At 45.6% G+C, this 22,219-nt stretch overlaps 1 protein-coding gene across 1 annotated transcript in view; it reads left to right on the forward strand.

Annotated features, from left to right (window-relative positions):
- Positions 1-22,219, forward strand: part of LOC124606489 (protein white-like) — a 305,924-nt gene that overhangs the window by 136,639 nt on the left and 147,066 nt on the right. Inside the window, exon 5 of the mRNA XM_047138470.1 lies at positions 10,966-11,204. Within this exon, the coding sequence (XP_046994426.1) occupies positions 10,966-11,204 (239 nt within the window). The remainder of the gene's footprint in view (positions 1-10,965; positions 11,205-22,219) is intronic.

The following is a 22,219-nucleotide window of genomic DNA, read 5'->3' on the forward strand; positions in this document are numbered from 1 at the left end:
ACGTGGGGCGTGAGGTCTCCACAGTACATCGATGTTGTCGCCAGTGGTCGGCGGAAGGTGCACGTGCCCGTCGACCTGGGACCGGACCGCAGCGACGCACGGATGCACGCCAAGACCGTAGGATCGTACGCAGTGCCGTAGGGGACCGCACCGCCACTTCCCAGCAAATTAGGGACACTGTTTCTCCTGGGGTATCGGCGAGGACCATTCGCAACCGTCTCCATGAAGCTGGGCTACGGTCCCGCACACCGTTAGGCCGTCTTCCGCTCACGCCCCAACATCGTGCAGCCCGCCTCCAGTGGTGTCACGACAGGCGTGAATGGAGGGACGAATGGAGACGTGTCGTCTTCAGCGATGAGAGTCGCTTCTGCCTTGGTGCCAATGATGGTCGTATGCGTTTTTGGCAGGTGAGCGCCACAATCAGGACTGCATACGACCGAGGCACACAGGGCCAACACCCGGCATCATGGTGTGGGGAGCGATCTCCTACACTGGCCGTACACCACTGGTGATCGTCGAGGGGACACTGAATAGTGCACGGTACATCCAAACCGTCATCGAACCCATCGTTCTACCATTCCTAGACCGGCAAGGGAACTTGCTGTTCCAACAGGACAATGCACGTCCGCATGTATCCCGTGCCACCCAACGTGCTCTAGAAGGTGTAAGTCAACTACCCTGGCCAGCAAGATCTCCGGATCTGTCCCCCATTGAGCATGTTTGGGACTGGATGAAGCGTCGTCTCACGCGGTCTGCACGTCCAGCACGAACGCTGGTCCAACTGAGGCGCCAGGTGGAAATGACATGGCAAGCCGTTCCAGAGGACTACATCCAGCATCTCTACGATCGTCTCCATGGGAGAATAGCAGCCTGCATTGCTGCGAAAGGTGGATATACACTGTACTAGAGCCGACATTGTGCATGCTCTGTTGCCTGTGTCTATTTGCCTGTGGTTCTGTCAGTGTGATCATGTGATGTATCTGACCCCAGGAATGTGTCAATAAAGTTTCCCCTTCCTGGGACAATGAATTCACGGTGTTCTTATTTCAATTTCCAGGAGTGTATATGCCACTAGAGTCGGATGAGCATATCCTAGCTTAATATACACTCCTGGAAATGGAAAAAAGAACACATTGACACCGGTGTGTCAGACCCACCATACTTGCTCCGGACACTGAGAGAGGACTGTACAAGCAATGATCACACGCACAGCACAGCGGACACACCAGGAACCGCGGTGTTGGCCGTCGAATGGCGCTAGCTGCGCAGCATTTGTGCACCGCCGCCGTCAGTGTCAGCCAGTTTGCCGTGGCATACGGAGCTCCATCGCAGTCTTTAACACTGGTAGCATGCCGCGACAGCGTGGACGTGAACCGTATGTGCAGTTGACGGACTTTGAGCGAGGGCGTATAGTGGGCATGCGGGAGGTCGGGTGGACGTACCGCCGAATTGCTCAACACGTGGGGCGTGAGGTCTCCACAGTACATCGATGTTGCCGCCAGTGGTCGGCGGAAGGTGCACGTGCCCGTCGACCTGGGACCGGACCGCAGCGACGCACGGATGCACGCCAAGACCGTAGGATCCTACGCAGTGCCGTAGGGGACCGCACCGCCACTTCCCAGCAAATTAGGGACACTGTTGCTCCTGGGGTATCGGCGAGGACCATTCGCAACCGTCTCCATGAAGCTGGGCTACGGTCCCGCACACCGTTAGGCCGTCTTCCGCTCACGCCCCAACATCGTGCAGCCCGCCTCCAGTGGTGTCGCGACAGGCGTGAATGGAGGGACGAATGGAGACGTGTCGTCTTCAGCGATGAGAGTCGCTTCTGCCTTGGTGCCAATGATGGTCGTATGCGTGTTTGGCGCCGTGCAGGTGAGCGCCACAATCAGGACTGCATACGACCGAGGCACACAGGGCCAACACCCGGCATCATGGTGTGGGGAGCGATCTCCTACACTGGCCGTACACCACTGGTGATCGTCGAGGGGACACTGAATAGTGCACGGTACATCCAAACCGTCATCGAACCCATCCTTCTACCATTCCTAGACCGGCAAGGGAACTTGCTGTTCCAACAGGACAATGCACGTCCGCATGTATCCCGTGCCACCCAACGTGCTCTAGAAGGTGTAAGTCAACTACCCTGGCCAGCAAGATCTCCGGATCTGTCCCCCATTGAGCATGTTTGGGACTGGATGAAGCGTCGTCTCACGCGGTCTGCACGTCCAGCACGAACGCTGGTCCAACTGAGGCGCCAGGTGGAAATGGCATGGCAAGCCGTTCCACAGGACTACATCCAGCATCTCTACGATCGTCTCCATGGGAGAATAGCAGCCTGCATTGCTGCGAAAGGTGGATATACACTGTGCTAGTGCCGACATTGTGCGTGCTCTGTTGCCTGTGTCTATGTGCCTGTGGTTCTGTCAGTGTGATCATGTGATGTGTCTGACCCCAGGAATGTGTAAATAAAGTTTCCCCTTCCTGGGACAATGAATTCACGGTGTTCTTATTTCAATTTCCAGGAGTGTACGAAACTACTATTACTGTGATATTCTCTACCAATCGTCTCTTGTAAGGGTGCTAGACCGATAGCTTTGTAAACTATCTCCTTCGTGAGTGGAGTATACTTCCTGATGGTTCTTCCAACGGTATCTGCATTTGCTACGATTAGTTCAATGAGGTCGTTCCACTTTAAATAGATCCGTACCCATATTCTCAAATTTTTAATGGATGTAACTGCTTCCCGTGATTGTTTTTCCATCGAGTGATCAAACAAATCATATAGTGACGTGTCTTTCTGCACATTTATGTGTGATATGTTAGATATGTTTCTCCTGATGGTCAGCTAACGATTCCAGAAGCAAGCCTTACCCTCTGCTGGTCTTCCTCTAATTTGCTAAAATTTTCTAGAGCTGCGACATCAATATGTGCAACAGCACTTGCGTGCAGTTTCCGACGATTTCCTTTCATTTCTGTGTATTTATAACAGTGATAGTCGTGTTACACTCCCTTGGGGTACATCCGAGGATACTTTTACGTCTGACGCCCCATTAGGTACGGCGTGCTGTGTTCTGCTTTTGTAAGAAACGACATTTTGCTAGAAATTCTTCAATCCAGTCACTGACCTGATCGTACTCCCGTTCTTTGTTCATTATACAACAGATCCGAACTGAATCGGGAGACATACAGTCTTGAGGAATGGTCTCTCTGTTATCTGAGAAACAGTTGCGAAAAACGTGAAAACGCGTTTCCAGCTCAGTGGCTTGAAAACGAGCACCCATTACCCTATTTCCAGCCGTCACCGTTCCTAAAACATCAAATACATTTCCTACTACAGGGCTCAGTTGACCTTGTTTTAACTGTGACAATGGATATATTAAGGTCGGAAGGGAATAACATAACTCTATTCAAAAAAATTTCGGCCGCAGACTGAATTAAATATGTATATTTCCGTAAGACCCACGAACACGTACTCAGAGAGAAAAGAAAAGAACAAAAGGCGACGAACCACGAAGAAATTATCCGATTGGAACGGGAAACAGTAGATGTGATGCTCTAGTACAAACAAATAAATTATTATTATTTCAGTAAAACTGGATGATTTATGCAAGAGAACGATCTTCACAAATCGAGTGAGACAATAATGTGTTGTCCAACACTGGCCCTTATGCAAGCTGTTATTCGGCTTGGCACTGATTGACATATTTTCTGGACGTCTTCCTAGGGGATATCGTGATAATTTCTGTCAATTGAAGCGTAGTATTTTCAAAATCCCGATATGTTTGGACGGCCCCACCCATAACGCCCCGAACGTTCTCAGTTTGGGGTGAGATCAGGTGACCATGCTAGCCAGGGTAGGGTTTGCCAAGCACGCGGACGAGCAGTAGAAATTCTTGCTGTTTACAAGTGGCTATTATCTTGCTCAAATGTAAGCACAGGATCGTTTGGCATGGAGGGTAACAAATGGGCGCATAGATAACTTCGACGTACAGCTGTGCCGTAAAGGTTGATGACAACCAAGGGGGACCCGCTATGAGAGTAAAGGGTACCGTCGGGCCGTATGGTAGGTGACAGTCACGTTAGTAGACATTTCTATCTAGAGCGTCTGCTGATACGTCCTCTGTGCTCAGAAGTGGAACTCATCACTGAACACAATTCTACTACAGTCAATGAGATTCCAGGCCTAATGTGCCCGACACTACGTCAGACGCCCTTGCACGTGTACAGAAGTCAATGTTAGCCGGCGGAAGAACACCGTGAGCCAAGCCTCTTTCGTATAAGCCGCCTATTAATGATCCTTGTAGTCACCGAAGTAACAGTTGCACGTCCTATCGATGAAAATTAATCTTGTACTCTGAGTGCCTCTATTAGCTCTACCCTCACGTGTTGTCGTCTCTTCTTGACCCTGTGTTCGGGTATGGTACAACCGTTCATGCCAACATCGTCGAATAGCGGTATCGCTCTGATTCAAATGTCGAGCGATTCGCCATTGATTCATCCAGTTTCTTTGAGCCCAACTACACGTCCTCTCTCAAACGCTGATATCTGCGTATATTGTTCATGCGCCTGTCTGTGAGGCACAGGTACCGTTGATCTCCTTACATATGAAATGAAATTAGTAAAGAATTTATGCTCTCGCATCGACATGTTCCATGTTAACTGTCCTCGCCCGTTGCGCCGTGAAATCGCACTACATCGTCACACATTCATCCATTGGCCGCCAAAGTTTAGAGTTTTGCGTTTTCCGTCGACACCCGTATGAATATCAGTTTGTATCCGATTTGTATAACTCTTGCGTGATGCTTCGTTTCTCTCTTGGGGTGTATTAACATATGGAAGAGGCTAAAAAAGACACTGACATTTATGGGAGCAGCGCCTTGGTATCAGAACTCTATTACAGAACCAGTAGGCAGTCTTGATCAATCAAGTAATCCACACACATCAGTAATTACAGGACACAAAAGAGCGAAAAAACAAACAATTGAGGATAAGCAAGAGCGGTATCAGTGATGACATACGGCAGTAGAATGTGGCAGATTACCTCGGCGGCAGCATGGAGGCGTTGGTGGACGAGACGCAATCGTAACTACTATTCGCCATCGTAATACCGGAAGATTTGACTATCGCAATTTGCAAGCAACTAGTAGTTGGTTCTGTGGTGTCACCGCCAGACACCACACTTGCTAGGTGGTAACTTTAAGTCGGCCGCGGTCCATTTAGTACATGTCGGACCCGCGTGTCGCCACTGTGTGATCGCAGACCGAGCGCCACCACAAGGCAGGTCTCGAGATACGGACTAGCACTCGCCCCAGTTGTACGACTACTTTGCTAGCGACTACACTGAAGAAGCCTTTCTCTCATTTGCCGAGAGAGAGTTAGAATAGTCTTCAGCTAAGTCAATGGCTACGACCTAGCAAGGCGCCATTAACCGTTTTAAGATAGAGTCTCACTTGTATCATCAAGGAATGCTGTACACAAATAATGGATTAAAAGTTAAGTATTATAGCAGCTACGTACTTTTCTTGCTACCATTCATTACGTATCCTGTTTCAGACCTCTATCTAGCCTACGTGAGATTACGCGTGCCTTTCGGCTTACTTCAGTGTGGCGTAGCTGTCTTGTTACGCCACAACAGGTTCTCTGACCAATCTGCAATATCATATTGCTCTTTCTGGTGCCTATTGCAATGAGTTAAAGTATCTCAAGATGGCGCTTGATCGGTAGGACCACGTGATCTGGAGAGTGTAGCAGCCGCGAAAATGCTGTAAGACTCCCGGCAGTACGAAAGGGTGGGATGCTTTAAACTGACCACATACCTGATATCCCGCGACGGTCGTACTGTTCTGCTACAGACTGCTGCTGGCTTGACTGAAATTATCTACTAAAATATGCAAGCGGGTTTAGAGGAGCCACTCAATGTCAAGCACAACACTGTCCTACGACTGGTTTCAACATCTGTATTCTGAGACGATAAGGAATCCACAGGTTGCACTGTTTACACTCTAAATCGTAAATGTTTATCCCAATTAACAATCTTGATGATTGACAGTCCTAAATATGATTCGGACGAGCGTACGCATAACCGACACGACGCGGGTGATTGTTGATGATGCGGAAGCCGAATGATCGCACGAAAGTTCTTACGCTCATCATGCATACACAGATATTTGGTGCCAGTCTTCCTTGACACTAGTAATGATACTTTAACACTGTTCACAAGTTAAATTTACAGTTCACAGTTCTCAGTTGTACGAGCGTGCGCGTAACCGTTGCGGCGCGGCTGAATGTTGATAATGCGGAAACGCGACGATCGAACGCACGTTCTCACGCTCGCTATAAGACACTGGCACTTTTTTGTACTCTTTTGCGGTAAATAATGTTTGCTGATTCACATTAGTTCATTCTGAGAGACCGAACACAGCGCGGATGATTGATACAGTACGGTACGACACGCAACGAGAAGACACACGAATACGTTATCAGCAGCACTGCTCATTTTTAAAATTACTTCTTGACTCACTTTCCTCTGAATCATTTGCATATTTTACATATTTTATCACTTTAATGTAATAACACTTGCAGCGACACTTCAACTTCAATGCTAACAATGCCTCCCACATGCAGAGCTACACAAAACACAACAGTTCCGTGTCCCGCGCTCGACTCTCTGCACGCGGCTGCCCGCAAACATACTCCACAACTAAGCCAGCGATATGACAATACGCTTACAATGCGTCTTCACAGCAGCTGAACTGGTGTTCCTGTGACGTAGGGCTCTTGCTGTGGAGGTTATTTAAAACTTCAGGTTTCAAAGAAAACGGCCGACTGCACAGAGGACAATGCTTTACGTTGTACACCTGACTGTGCTCCTACGCACTGCTTAGGAGAGGTTCCTTAGTTGTGTTATGTTGCCCCACACCGACTTCTTCTAACGGCCAGAACCGTTCTCTGACACCTAACTGGTGTATTCATGCGCGGAGGACGATTCAGACTTACCACAGGGGGCTCTCTGTCTACTTCCGTGTGAGGCTATGTTGTTTCTGTAGTCCGAAGACTGGTTTGATACAGCTCTTCAGATGATAGTCTGTACTTATTATGGCTCTTCGTTCCTGCATAACAACTGAAACCTACACCCATTTGACTCTGCTTAATATATACAAGCCATGATCTGCTTCTGGACTTTTTACCTTCCCCTCAAACTTCATTCTTTTACCAAAGTGGCCACTGAATGATGTTCAGGATATATGCTGTCAATGGATCACTTCATTTAGTCAAGTTGTAGCACTAATTTCGTTTTTCCCAGTGCGATCTAGCAATTCCTCATTAGATCTCGTCTTTTAAATATCAACATTTCTTCTGTAGCATCACATTTCAAAATTTTCTGTTCTCTTCTTGACTGATCTGGTTGTACCAACCCACATTCCAGGCAAAAACCTACCGAAAATACCTCCTAACACTTAATTTTATATCCCGTTTTGAAATATCTCTTTTTCATTAATGCATTTCTTGGTATTGCCTAATTGTATTTTACATCCTCCACACTTCGTCGACCGAGCGAGGTGGCGCAGTGGTTAGACACTGGACTCGCATTCGGGAGGACGACGGTTCAATCCCGCGTCCGGCCATCCTGATTTAGGTTTTCCGTGATTTCCCTAAATCGCTCCAGGCAAATGCCGGGTTGGTTCCTTTCAAAGGGCACGGCCGACTTCCATCCCCGTCCTTCCCTAATCCGATGAGACCGATGACCTAGCTGTCTCGTCTCCTTCCCAGAAACAACCAACCAACCAATCACACTTCGTCCATCATAAGTCGTTTTGCTGGCCAAATGGCAAAACTTATCGACGAATTTTATTTTCTTATTTCACAATCTAATCCCTTTAGAATCACCTGATTTAATTCAACTACACTCGATCGCTGTTGTTTCACTGTTGTTCATGTTCATCTCAAAATCTCTTTTCAAGGCAGTGTCTCGCTAGTTCAACTGGTCTTCTAGGTCCTTTGGCGTCTCTGCCAGACTTTTAATAACACCTGAACTCAAATTCCTCTTCCAGGTTTCTCATCGGCTTCCTGCACTGCTCGATCAGTATGCAGATTGAGTAACATCGCGTATAGACTATAACTCTGCCTCATTCCCTTCTCATTTGCTGTCCCCATTTCACGTCCTTCCACTCTCATAACTGCAGTGTGGTTTCTGTACAAGCTGAAAATAACGTTCCGCTCTCAGTGTTTTATTCCAGATAAGTTCCGAATTCCAAAGCCTGAGTTCGTTTTAACCTTGTTAAAAGCGTTCTCCAAACGCTCGGCTGCAATCTATCAGTATACGTCGTAATATCAATATTCTTTCGCGTGACATTCCCTCGCGTGACCTTACGTTACTCCAGAAGTTCGCGTGTTCCTACATTCCTCCGAAACTGTTCCACTCCAGTCCAGTTTCTGTCAGCTGCTCCATTCAAGGTGCGCAACATAGGAAACTCATTACTGTCCGGCAGAAACGACCACATAAGAGTTATTTTTTTGTGAGTGTTTCATGTAGCTTGAAATCAATGCAATGTTTGCTGAAGTTCTACATACAGATCTATTTATCACATATTGCTGCCAGAGTCCATTGGTCGTTTACATCCAATCAAAACATTCTCTACACTCTCGTCTCTCCATATTTGTCATTCGTCTCGATAATTTCAATGTAGAGCATGCAGGATCGACATATCACAGGCAACTACCGTGTTACAGCGAATTATTCTTCTTGGTTTTTTTGCGCATCACTGTTTTACATCACACATTTCAAGCTGCCTATCAAGTCAACCTATTACATGGTTAAATATCTGTGAGTCAGAAAGCATGATAAATCAAACTCCGCGGTTAAGGGAGCAGTGTTAAATAGCTAACTGGAGTCCATCGGTTTTTGAAAATTTATTTCCAAATGGCTCTGAGCAATATGGGACTTAACATCTGTGGTAATCAGTCCCCTAGAACTTAGAACTACTTAAACCTAACGACCCTAAGGACATCACACACACCCATGCCCGAGGCAGGATTCGAACCTGCGACCGTAGCAGTCGCGCGGTTCCAGACTGAGCACCTAGAACCGCTCGGCCACCGCGGCCGGCCACGCCCTAATGGACGAGGTAGGTTGTCTGAGGTAGATGGCATCTAACTGCGAGTGAATCTGGGGGGTTATCAAATGTCAGTATCCGAAAATGATTTCCGGTCCCAGAATAAAAACTTTAAACAAAGCCTAGCCTCCAAAAAGCCATGATCTGAACTGGGGGATTGTAGATACTTTCAAATTTTTTCTGAGGCAGTATGTCACAGACAAAAGTATGAAGTCCCAAAGTATTTGACAGTCCACGTAGCGGAAAAAATTTTGTAACACGTATAGCAGTATATCTCCATAGAATATATAGTAATCTCCCGTTTCATACAGACACATTATATTGTCAGCATGTTACTCTGTGTTTATTCGTCATTTCCAGTGTTTCTTTTCTCCACAGATAATGCAATGGGGGGCCAAAAGTCATGAGAAGGCACTGGATGTGGTATACGGTGTAGGCTGCTCTGCACGTATATTTTATCGCCCAGTTTTCGTAGGAATGGGTGCCTGAGGTGCCTCATTCAGATCGGTGGAACTCTGATTTACAAAGACGACTGATCACCTCGTTGGGCCGGCCGCTGTGGCCGAGCGGTTCTACGCGCTTCAGTCCGGACCCGCGCTGCTGCTACGGTCGCAGGTTCGAATCCTGCCTCCGGCATGGATGAGTGTGATGTCGTTAGCTTAGTTAGGTTTAGGTAGTTCTAACTCTAGGGGACTGATGACTGCAGATCTTAAGTCCCACAGTGCTTAGAGCCATTTGAACACCGTTGGCTCATTCTAGATGGCGACTATCGCGTGTTCAAACATATTCTCTCCCAGACCGATCCATCTTAGACAGTGTTATCCTCACAAACCCGAATTCTTATGTTACTTCCGACATGCTACGACTCGTCAGTTTTGCATCGAGTATTATGACATGTTCGAAGTCGGTTAACTTGTGACGTGCTGTCATATTCACTACAAACACCTGTCTGTATCAGACTGCTCAAGTATCAAGTCTACACTGGCGGCACACGCCGCAATAAGCCGCATCATTCGGGAGCCATAGACGACAAATTTTGAAATACCGGCTGATCAAAAAATCAGTATAAATTTGAAAACTTTATAAACCACTGAATAATGTAGGCAGAGAGGTAAAAATTGACACACATGCTTTGAATGACATGAAGTCTCATTAGAACCAAAAAAAAAGTATTGCTAGGCGCGTGAAAGACCTCTTGCGCGCGTCGTTTGGTGGTGATCGTGTGCTCAGTCGCCACTTTCGTCATGCTTGGCCTCCCAGGTCCCCAGACCTCAGTCCGTGCGATTATTGGCTTTGGGGCTACCTGAAGTCGCAAGTGTATCGTGATCGACCGACATCTCTAGGTATGCTAAAAGACAACATCCGACGCCAATGCCTCATCATAACTCCGAACACGCTTTACAGTGCTGTTCACAACATTATTCCTCGACTAAAGACATTGTTGAGGAATGATGGTGGACATATTGAGCATTTCCTGTAAAGAACATCATCTGTGCTTTGTCTTACTTTGTTATGCTAATTATTGCTATTCTGATCAGATGAAGTACCATCTGTCGGATATTTTTTGAACTTTTGTATTTTTTTCTGATCTAATAAAACCCCATGTCATTCCAAGCGTGGGTGGCAATTTGTACCTCTCTATCTGCATTATTCCGTGATTTATTCAGTTTTCAAATTTATACTGACTTTTTGATCACCCGGTATAACAGCCTGTCTTTCCCGATGTTTTTGGCCACACTTTTGTTAGCGACGCTTTACCAGCTACAGCTCATTAATATGCGGCAAGACTGGAGCGTGATACAGAAGGCTACTAGTACAGACAAATCACCACAGGTACTGACGATTGTCACAGGTGCTGACCGACCCACCACTGATGTTCTGCGACGAGCCGACGTCCGGGCTGGACTCGTTCATGGCGCTGACGGTGCTGTCGACGCTGAAACAGATGGCGGCCAAAGGCAAGACCGTGGTGGCCACGGTGCACCAGCCCTCCTCCGAGATGTACGCCCTCTTTGACCGGCTGCTGCTGCTCGCCGAGGGCCGCGTCGCTTTCCAGGGCACTCCTGCCGAGGCACTCGCTTTCTTCGCCAGGTAACCATGAAAGATATATGTTTTCTTTTCATATAAACAGCCTGCCTCTATCATTTACTTAGATGAATATTGTTCTCATGCCTTGATTGGCTACAGCCAATGCTTGTCGTCTACAAAAATACACTGCTGGCCATGAAAATCGCTACACCAAGAAGAAATGCAGACGATAAACGGGTATTCATTGGACAAATATATTACACTAGAACTGACACGTGATTACATTTTCACGCAATTTGGGTGCATATATCCTGACAAATCAGTACCCAGAACAACCGCCTCTGGCCGTAAAACGGCCTTGATACGCCTGGGCATTGACTCAGAGCTTGGATGGCGTGTACAGGTACAGCTGCCCATGCAGCTTCAACACGATACCACAGTTCATCAAGAGTAATGACTGGTAAATTGTGACGAGCCAATTGTTCGGCCACCATTGACCAGGCGTTTTCAGTTGGTGAGAGATCTGGAAAGCGTGCTGTCCAGGGCAGCAGTCGAAAATTATCTGTATCCAGAAAGGGCTGTACAGGGCCTGCAACATGCGGTCGTGCATTATCCTGCTGAAATGTATGATTTGGCGGGGATCGAATGAAGGGTAGAGCCACAGGTGATACGCCAGTATGGCGATGACGAATACACTCTTCCAATGTGCGTTCACTGCGATGTCGCCAAACACGGATGCGGCCATCATGATGCTGTAAACAGAACCTGGATTCATCCGAAAAAATGACGTTTTGCCATTCGTGCACCCAAGTTCGTCGTTGAGTACACCGTCGCAGGTGCTCCTGTCTGTGACGCAGCGTCAAGGGTAACAGCAGCCATGGCCTCCGAGCTGATAGTCCATGCTGCTGCAAACGTCGTCGAACTGTTCGTGCAGACGGTTGTTGTCTTGCAAATGTCCCCATCTGTTGACTCAGGGATCGAAACGTGGCTGTATGATCCGTTACAGCCATGCGGATAAGATACCTGTCATCTCGACTGCTAGGCTCTTGGGATCCAGCACGGCATTCCGTATTACCCTCCTGAACCCACCGATTCCATATTTTGCTAACAGTCATTGGATCTCGACCAACGCGATCAGCAATGTCGCGATACGATAAACCGCAATCGCGGTAGGCTACAATCTAACCTTTATCAAAGTCGGAAACGTGATGGTACGCATTTCTCCTCCTTAAACGAGGCATCACAACAACGTTTCACCAGGCAACACCGGTCAACTGCTGTTTGTGTATGAGAAATCGGTTGGAAACGTTCCTCATGTCAGCACGTTGTACGTGTCGCCACCGGCGCCAACCTTGTGTGAATGCTTTGAAAAGCTAATCATTTGCATATCACAGCACCGTCTACCTGTCGGTTAAATTTCGCGTTTGTAGCACGTCATCTTCGTGGTGTAGCAATTTTAATGGCCAGTAGTGTACTTTTGTGAATCAGATATACGAGGCTTACTCGGAAAGTAAGCTTCGTTTGCTCGCGAAATGGAAACCACGTTAAAGATCCGATGAAGTTTTGCACAGATATATTGGACAGTGTCTCTAGTACGCACATCGATTGCGGCACGTCGCTCTTTTCAATTCTCATCGAACAGTAAACACACAAAAATGCAAGGAAAATTATAGTATCTTCCGCCAAGTATGAGGACCTGGCCTCGTGACAGATTTAGCCTGGTGTCGTACAACCGACATAACATAACTGTCCTGCATTTAATTCTTTATGACAGTTCGCAGACGCACTCTGCAGGGGCAATGAAGAAGCTCCTGCATCGTTTTCGATAGCAAGTGTTTGATCACCAGCAACACAGCCCGTAATTGGCTCGTCCTGAGTTTTATATCCGCTCACAAGAACCTCTGGATATGAAGACATTTTCGCACACTTAACGAGTTATAGACGAGCGTACAGAACTGCCGGAAAAAGGAGGGAAGTTGGTACAACGCTACGACAAATGTCTAAGTCGCAGCTGCCACTACGTAGACAAGTAGATGATACGTGTAGCTTAATATTGCAAATTAAACTATTCTGGTTTTCACACTGGTTTCCATTTCACAACTGATCGGAATTTACTTTCCGAATAGCCCTACTATACGAGGGTTGACCAAAAAGCAATGCACAGTATTTTTTTTTTCGCTCAGCCAAAAATAAGGCTACGAATGCGAGACGTTACATATGTATTGTTTGAAGTCTGCCAGCCGCTGTGGCCGAATGGTTCTAGGTACTACAGTTCAGAACCGCGCAGCTGCTACGGTCGCAGGTTCGAATCCTGCCTCGGGCATGGATGTGTGTGATGTCCTTAGGTTAGTTAGGTTGTAGTTCTAAGTCTAGGGGACTGTTGACCTCAGATGTTAAGTCCCATAAAGCTTAGAGTCGCTTGAACCATGTTTGTGTAATGTCTTCTGAGGATTGGATTGGTTGAGGAAAATGACGTGGCAGATGCAGAAAAAGGTCCGTTGATGAGGCGGTCTCTACGCTCCTGAGCGCGCCCTATGAACAAGCCTGCTTCCTGCAGGTCACGCTAAGTCCAGCTGACCTTGACCGGTGCGCCTGCAGAGCTGGAACGATGACCCGCATAGCGGTGCTACGTTGGGGGTTGGCGAACTTGCAGGAGATCCCGGAAATACGCTAGATGCCACACACTAGGATGAGAATTTTTTATCAAAACGTGACAAAGTTTCAAAACTGGAATTTCTGTGGGTCTCCATTTCGTCAGTTCGTCGAATCAGACAGTATACATACTTCTTGTGCATTGGTATGTGAAATGGCCTCTTGTTGGGCTGCATGGGAAACTGAGGACAGGCATACAAATCACTGAGAATCCAGTCTACCAAATACGACCACCACAAGGTTGAATCGCCACTTCGTGCATGAAGAACATTGTCATCTCTTCACATCTCAGAATAAGTACTGAACTCCCTGCCACATTTTGTGTCATGCTGCCGGCCGCGGTGGCCGAGCGGTTCTTGGCGCTACAGTCTGGAACCGCACGACCACTACGGTCCGAGGTTCGAATCCTGCCTCGGGCATGGATATTTGTGATGTCCTTAGGTTATTTAGGTTTAAGTAGTTCCAAGTTCTAGGGGACTGATGACCTCAGCAGTTAAGTTCCATGGTGCTCAGAGCCATTTGAACCATTTTTTTGTGACATGCTATACCGTTTGTCGAATAATACCAGCAGCTGGAGAAGGGAATTAGCTTTCCGTGCAGAGGCTGGTGTTAACATCACAGATTTGGGTTTGGAGTGATGCCGTCAGCGGTAAGCTCATATTGCTGATAAATGGCGATACGTTGTGTTCAACACTAAATCGTGGTTCTGCGTTATCCCAGATGACCAACATCGGGGGCCACCTGGAGGGAAGCAACGGAGGGAGCACCATTCTTCCAGTGTGCTAGATAGGCACCCTGGTACTACTCTAGGCGTCATTGTGTGGGGAAACATCGGGAGTATAGCTTCAGGACACAGCTGATACATCATGGTAAAGAAATCCGCCACTGTTGTGAAATGCTTTTATTGACCAAAGTGTTCCACGACAGAAGTCGCTATGCACTACCACAGTTTCGATCGTGTAAGACGACGCTCAATAAAAGCGTCGTACAACTGTGCTGGGTTTGATTGCCATGAACCTTTTGCAGTACACTTGTGGATGTCCCACAAAAAAATTACAGCTGTTAGTGATTGAGGGAGCTCTGACGGCACGGACATGTTGTGCCCTCACATGTCGGCGGAACGATGCGTGCGGAACGATTTGAAGTGGAGTGATCATATAAAATTAATTGTTGGTGCGTTTCTGATGAGGTATGGAATATATTGCTTCCTCCTACGTATACCTCCCGAGGAGATCACGAATGTAAAATTAGAGAGATTCGAGAGCGCACGAAGGCTTTCCGGCAGTCGTTCATCCCGCGAACCATACACGACTGGAACAGAAAAGGGAGGTAATGACAGTGGCACGTAAAGTGCCCTCCGCCACAGACCGTTGGGTGGCTTGCGGAGTATAAATGTAGGTGTAGATGTTCTCAACCTTGGGACAGTAATATGATGCCATTTTTCAACATGACAATGCTTGTCCACAAGTGGAACATGTACCTATGACCTTTCTGCTTGATGATGAGGTATTCCCGTAGTCGTCAGAGTCTCCGTATTTCACCCAGATAGAAAATATTTGGGTCCAGCTCAGACGTCAACTCCATCATAAAGTCACTATCTAGGATATCAAAAACCAGTTACAAGAGTTGTGTGCTATCTCGACTTGATACAACGGCTGTATGAGGCCCTCCCCAACCAACCAAGTGGACTCATGTAGGCCAGAGGTGGTGCAGAGTCACATTGATAAGTGGGCTCGGCGGAGAAAGTGATCTACGTTAGAGACTTTGACACTTTAAAGAACAACTAACGTTCAGCACGTGAATGTAACCATAAACAAGCATTAACTTAATGACGTGCGTGGTCATATATTTTAGGGTTGTTTGGTATTATATAGTAAACCAAAGACAACATACTTTGAAAGATGATAAAGGGAATCAAAGGTTTTGTTAGCTGCAAATGTTATTGATAAATATTTGAGTAATGACGTAAGAATGCATTGAAGATCAGCATTCTACTAACATCCCAATGTATAATTTCAAATGTCATAGACCTTTAGTGGTAGTAACGCTGCGAGAATTTATACCACGACTCGACAGCCAATTGATGTATCGTAAAGTAACAAATACGCAGTCAGTGGCTCATTCATTGTATAAAGGGACGACATACATCTATCAAGGCAAACTAATACTAAAGGGTAAATGGAAACGAACTAGTGTAGAAAATGTGATGTAATAACGCAAGCTCTGTTATTGCCAACGACGAATCTCGGTTACTGTGTACGTTAGTGCATCTGATGTACGTTCAGAACGTTCGCGTGGTAGCAAGAGGTTTTGTTTAGGGAGATGCGCGTGTTATTTTAAACGTGGCATCGCCTTCCTCTCACCCCCCCCCCCCCCCATTACTCCATCCCACCCCTCCCATCAGCCAATCAAATGTACTGGCGTGGGGGTGACGGGATGTGACGCGGTCGGTCAGCCTGTTACTAACACTCGCTGGCCGCAAAGATTTATGGGAGCTGTCATTACGGCACTCTCCTGTGACCGACATAACGAACCGACGCCAACGTTGCTCCGACCGCTTTTTTGAATTATTGTAATCGCGTGACGTGCTCTGGGCGAAACGTATACGTGCCTAGAAAGTCAGCTTTTAACTTCAGCTCGTACCTTATTCATTTTTAGCTATCGAATTCGCTTGCCAAACATATTACAACTGTTTTGGTCACGTAGAAAATAGTTTTGGTGGTGACGTTTTCGATGTCCTTTATCATATTGGGAAACGAAACATGTAAAATCATCTAAAAAGCAGTAACATGTAGATCCGTTCTAAGTGCGTTTGCAGCCGCTATTTGCTACTTGTTGATGTGACTTACACGGTTTCAGCAGTGTATCGTTATTGTGGCTGATTATGACGTCCATCTGTTTTCGCTGGCAGATATCTTACTATCCTGAGAAGCAGCACGATAAGCGAGGGGGCCCTGCTTCCCTATGATGATCATAAACAATATACAAATGCAAGACATGAACGTCGGGTCTGTTCAACGCGGACGATTCCTTCTGGTCCATCTCTTTCCATGAAGGTCTGGCGACAAATAGTTGCACAACCACGATTCGAACAAGGTTCCTCCGGGTTGAGTGCTGCTCACTTGAAGATAATTGCACTCTTTTTGTGTTGGAAGAATGATACATCCACGCCACTTATCGTAGAGTGAATTTCGTTGTCATCCTTAGGAAATTTACCATAATTATCACTCAATCTACGTAAATAACCGGACTAAATAATGGTAACAGATGTAGTCATTAAGAGATAACACGATATGCTGCATTTTTTGAGAAACAACTCTTGGCTTGCTCTCATAATGTTCCGTTTGTACTCCACATGATGGTCTTGTAACCGCTAACACTTGATTTTGAGGGATCCCGGATAGTCCCAGTTATTAAGGATTCGCCGGCCGAAGTGGCCGTGCGGTTAAAGGCGCTGCAGTCTGGAGCCGCAAGACCGCTACGGTCGCAGGTTCGAATCCTGCCTCGGGCATGGATGTTTGTGATGTCCTTAGGTTAGTTAGGTTTAACTAGTTCTGAGTTCTAGGGGACTAATGACCTCAGCAGTTGAGTCCCACAGTGCTCAGAGCCATTTTTTTATTAAGGATTCGTATTAGATGTGTGAATGTTGTCGTTGCTGTAAACAAGTTACATGTATGTTTTTAACTTTACTTTGTACCATATTTTTTGTTGATAATTAGATTGAAGTAATGAGTTAGTCAATTCTCTAATCACGTTCATGGTATTTCCACGACGTTGTATGTTTATTCGAGATTTGTTAAGTGTTCAACGCACTACGTTCAGACACGCTACCATGCTACCAGAGAATTTTACAGAATGAGTATGAACAGTGAAGGACTGCCGGATATTTCTAATTATTTATAACTGTGGCACTTGAAGTTCAGAAGTAGAATATCAATCGCCGATATCACATTGATACAGCTCTCAAAAATTCTCAAGGAAATCAACTTCGCAGTTCTCCGCGCGACTTTAATTCACTACACGTAAAAAATTTCCGATTGGCTGCGTAGTTCCGTCGGTAGCGCTCGAGAGTAGTAACCGCTGAATCACTTCTGATATTTTTTTAAAATTTGTTCTTCGTTCATTTGGAAAACTTACATCAGTTATATATATATATATATATATATATATATATATATATATATATATATATATATATATATATAATTCATCCAGTATGTGATATTCAACAAATATCTATCATTTTTATGAAAACCAATCTAACTCTCCATTTGTTGCAAATTTTTTTAGTACTGAAGCTGCAGTGTGTAATGGAACAAGTGGTCTAGCGGTAGCGTCTTTGATTCATAATCGAAACGTCTTCGGTCCCCGGTTTGAATCCCACCGCTGCTTAAATTTTGATAATCAGCATTGGCGGCCGAAAGCTTACAGCATAAGAAGTCACCCTCATTCTGCCAACGGCTGTATCAAAGAGGGCGGAGGATCGGATAGACGTTTAGAGAACTCTCTTGGCCTAGGGGTGGGAAACTGCCCCTAAAGGCGGTAGAATCAGCATTAAAGGCACGTAACATGTATGCACAGGACATGTGTCCGTTAACTGAAGAACTGTCATGATGATCTCTCCATTTGCAAAAGATTCTGGAATAGTCCCCCATTCGAATCTCTGGGAGGGTAATGCCAAGGGGGAGGTTGACTCATCAACGAAAGGATAACGTTCCATGAGTCTGGGAGTGGAATGTCAGAAGCTTGAACGTCATAGGGGAACTAGAAAATCAGAAAAGGGAAACGCTAAGGCTCAATCTAGATCGAGTATGGGTCAGTGAAGTGGAATGGAAAGAAAACAAGGATTTCTGGTCGGATGAGTATAGGGTAATATAAACAGCAGCAGAAAATGGTATAACGGGAGTGGATTCGTTATGATTAGGAAGGAAGGGCAGAGAGTGTGTTACTGTGAAAAGTTCAGTGACAGGGTTGTTTTTCTGCCGAGAAAACCAACACCGACAACGACGTCGGAAGCAGAAGATGAAGAGATAGAGAAAGTGTATAAGAATATTGAAAGGGTAATGCAGTAAGGAACGGGATATGAAAATCTAGTAGTCATGGGAGACTGGAATGAAGTTGTAGGAGGAAGGATTAAAAGAAAAGGTTACAGGAGAATATAGACTTGGGACAGGGAATGATAGATGAGAAAGATTAATTGAGATCTGTAACAAGTTTCAACTAGTAACAGCGAACATTCTGTTCAAGAATCACAAGAGGAGGATTGTTTCTAATGGCTCTAAGCTCTGTGGGACTTAACATCTGAGGTCATCAGTCCCATAGACTTAGAACTACGTAAACCTAACTAACCTAAGGACATCACGCACATCCATGCCCGAGGCAGGATTCGAACCTGCGACAGTAGCAGCCGCGTGGTTCCGGACTGAAGCGCCTAGAACCGCTCTGCCACAGCCAAGAGGAGTAGGTATACTTGGAAAAGGCCGGGTGATACGGTAAGATTTCAGTGAGATTACGTCATGGTCAGACAGAGATTCAGAAATCAGATATCGGATTGTAAGACATACACAGGAGCAAATATAGACTCAGATCACAATATAGTAGTGATGAAGAGCAGACTGAAGTTCAAGACATTAGTCAGGAAGAATCAATATGCAAAGAAGTTAGATATGGAAGTACTAATAAATGACAAGATACGGTTGAAGTTCTCTAAGGCTTTAGGTAACGCAGTAAGGAATATCTCAGTAGGCAGTACAGTTGAAAAGGAATGGAAATCTCCAAAAAGGGCCATCACAGAAGTTGGGAAGGAAAAAATAGGTACAAAGAAGGTAACTGCGAAGAAACCATGGGTAACAGAAGAAATACTACAATTGATCGATGGAAGGATGAAAATAAATATGAAGTGCAGCGAAGCTAAGATGAAATGGCTGCAGGAAAAATGTGAAGACGTCGAAAAAGGAATGATTGACGTAAGGACAGATTCAGGTTACAGGAAAGTCAAAGCAACCTTCGGTGACATTGAAAGCAAGGATGATAACATTAAGAGTGCTACGAGAATTCTACTGTTAAATGTAGACGATAGAGTGCATAGGTGGATAAGTAAAGACTCGAGAGATGCAGTTCTGACGTTGCGGTTAATAATGGAAGCAAGACTAAAGAAAAATCAAGGCACGTTTATAGGATTTGTTGATCTGGAAAAAGCGTTCGACAATGTAAAATGGTGCAAGATGTTCGAAATATCTGAAGAAAGTATAAGCTATAGGGAGAGACGGGCTATTTACAATATGTACAATAGCCAAGACGGAATAATAAGAGTGGACGACCAAGAAGGAAGTGCTCGTATTAAAATGGGTGAAAGACAAGGATGTAGTCATTGCCCCCTACTGTTCCATCTGTGCATCGAGAAAGCAATGATGGAAATAAAAGATAGGTTCAGGAATCGAATTAAAATTCAAGGTGAAAGGATATCAATTATACGATCCGCTGATGACATTGCCATCCTGAGTGAAAGTAAAGAAGAATTACATGATCTGCTGAACGGAATGAACAATCTAATGAGTACAGCGTATGGATTGAGAATGGAAGAAAAACGAAGGTAATGAGATGTAGTAGAAATGAGGACAGCGAGAAACATAACATCAGGATTGATGGTCACGAAGTAGATGACGTTAAGGAATTCTGCTACCTAGGGAGTAACATAACGAATGACCGACGGAGGAAGGAGGATATCAAAATCAGACTAGCAATGGCAAAAAGGGCATTCCAGGCCAAGAGATGTCTACTAACATCAAATATCGGCCTTAATTTGAGGAAGAAATTTCTGAGAATGTACGTCTGGAGTACAAAATTGTATGGAAGTGAAACATGGACTGTGGGAAAACTGGAACAGAAGAGAATCGAAGCATTTGAGATGTCGCGCTACAGACTTACGTTGAAAATTGGGTGCACTGACAAGGTAAGGAACGAGGAAGTTCTGCCCAGGATCGGAGAGGACAGGAATATGTGGAAAACACTGATCAGGAGAAGGGAGAGGATGACTGGACATCTGTTGAGACATGAGGGAATGACTTCCATAGTTCTAGAGGGAGCTGCAGAGGGCATAAACTGTAGAGGAAGACAGAGATTGGAATGCATCCAGTACGTAGGTTGCATGTGCTACTCTAAGATAAAGAGGTTAGCACACAGGAATTCGTGGCTGACAGCATCAAACCAGTCAGACGACTGACGATTTTTAAAAAATGGAACAAGTATTTGCTAGTAACACTACTTTTTCAGCATTTACCGTCGATGGTGTTGTTTCGACGATATTTTTACAGTAAGGATTTACTCGTAATATGAAAGACGTTTCTCATGCTTACCCTTGATACGTCTCTGCGTGAGGAGTCATTAATAACATCTTTTTCTGCCGTTGAAGCACCAGGCGAATTGCCATTGCTCTAGTCGAACATCACAGTCTTCTTTTCTCTCATCACAATAGATTTTAACTCACAGCGCACCAACGCCCCGAAACTCTGTCCACTGCTTCGGCAACGGTAGCTCAGATGACACTGCAGCCTCAATAAAAGACATCGTATCTTTCCCAACAGTTACGAAATTTGCAGTAATCTTTCGAGCCTAAGAAGCTGTGGCCCTCTCCTTGAGCAATTCTGCTGTGTTATCGCCGGGCCAGCAGCATAGGATATCTATTTCGACAACTGTCGTCAACGGTGTCAATTAACGTTAATGCACATGCAGCGAAGTTTGTAAACACATGCAGGTAACAAGTACCGTTATCTCTCTCCGTATAGAGGCGCTCTCTAGCTTGAAACTTCCCCTGACCGCCCTTGTGATTTTTGTAAAAAATAATTATACGACCTGTTGAGTATCGTATATTTTATGAATCTTACATTTAAACTAGCTACGTAACGCTGCTTTGCCCGGGTGTTTATTTATTCCAATCCATCTCCTCCATCCTCTCTCCGTCCATCTTCTCCTTCCGCATCTGTATCCACCTTATCCTCACCCCGTCTCTCTACCCATCCCTCCTCACTCTATCCACCTCTCCTCCCTCCTCTCTCTATCCATTTCCCCTACTCCTGTACATCACTTCCACCCCTCCCTACTACGTCCATTGTCTCCTCTCCCTCTCTCTATCCACCTCCTCCTGTCCCTCTGACTGAAACCATTCCAGCGGTTTAGGATGAGCTTTCATACCTGCTTCAAGTATATTTCACACATATTTAATATACTGACACCTATTCGTACACATAGCGAATTTCGCCCTACATCTTCATTTTCGTGCAGCTTAATATTTATGACGTCGTATTTCCTGAACTACAAGACGTTAAATGTTTGATCTTTGCAGGTACATCCAGTGGTATATGTGCCTCCTGTCCCCGAAATGTGTTTTGCATAGAGTTAGTACGAAAAAGTAATAAATTAAAACGCAT

This window comes from Schistocerca americana, chromosome 3 (genome assembly GCF_021461395.2).
Source record: "Schistocerca americana isolate TAMUIC-IGC-003095 chromosome 3, iqSchAmer2.1, whole genome shotgun sequence".
Classification (NCBI taxonomy): Eukaryota; Metazoa; Arthropoda; class Insecta; order Orthoptera; family Acrididae; genus Schistocerca; species Schistocerca americana.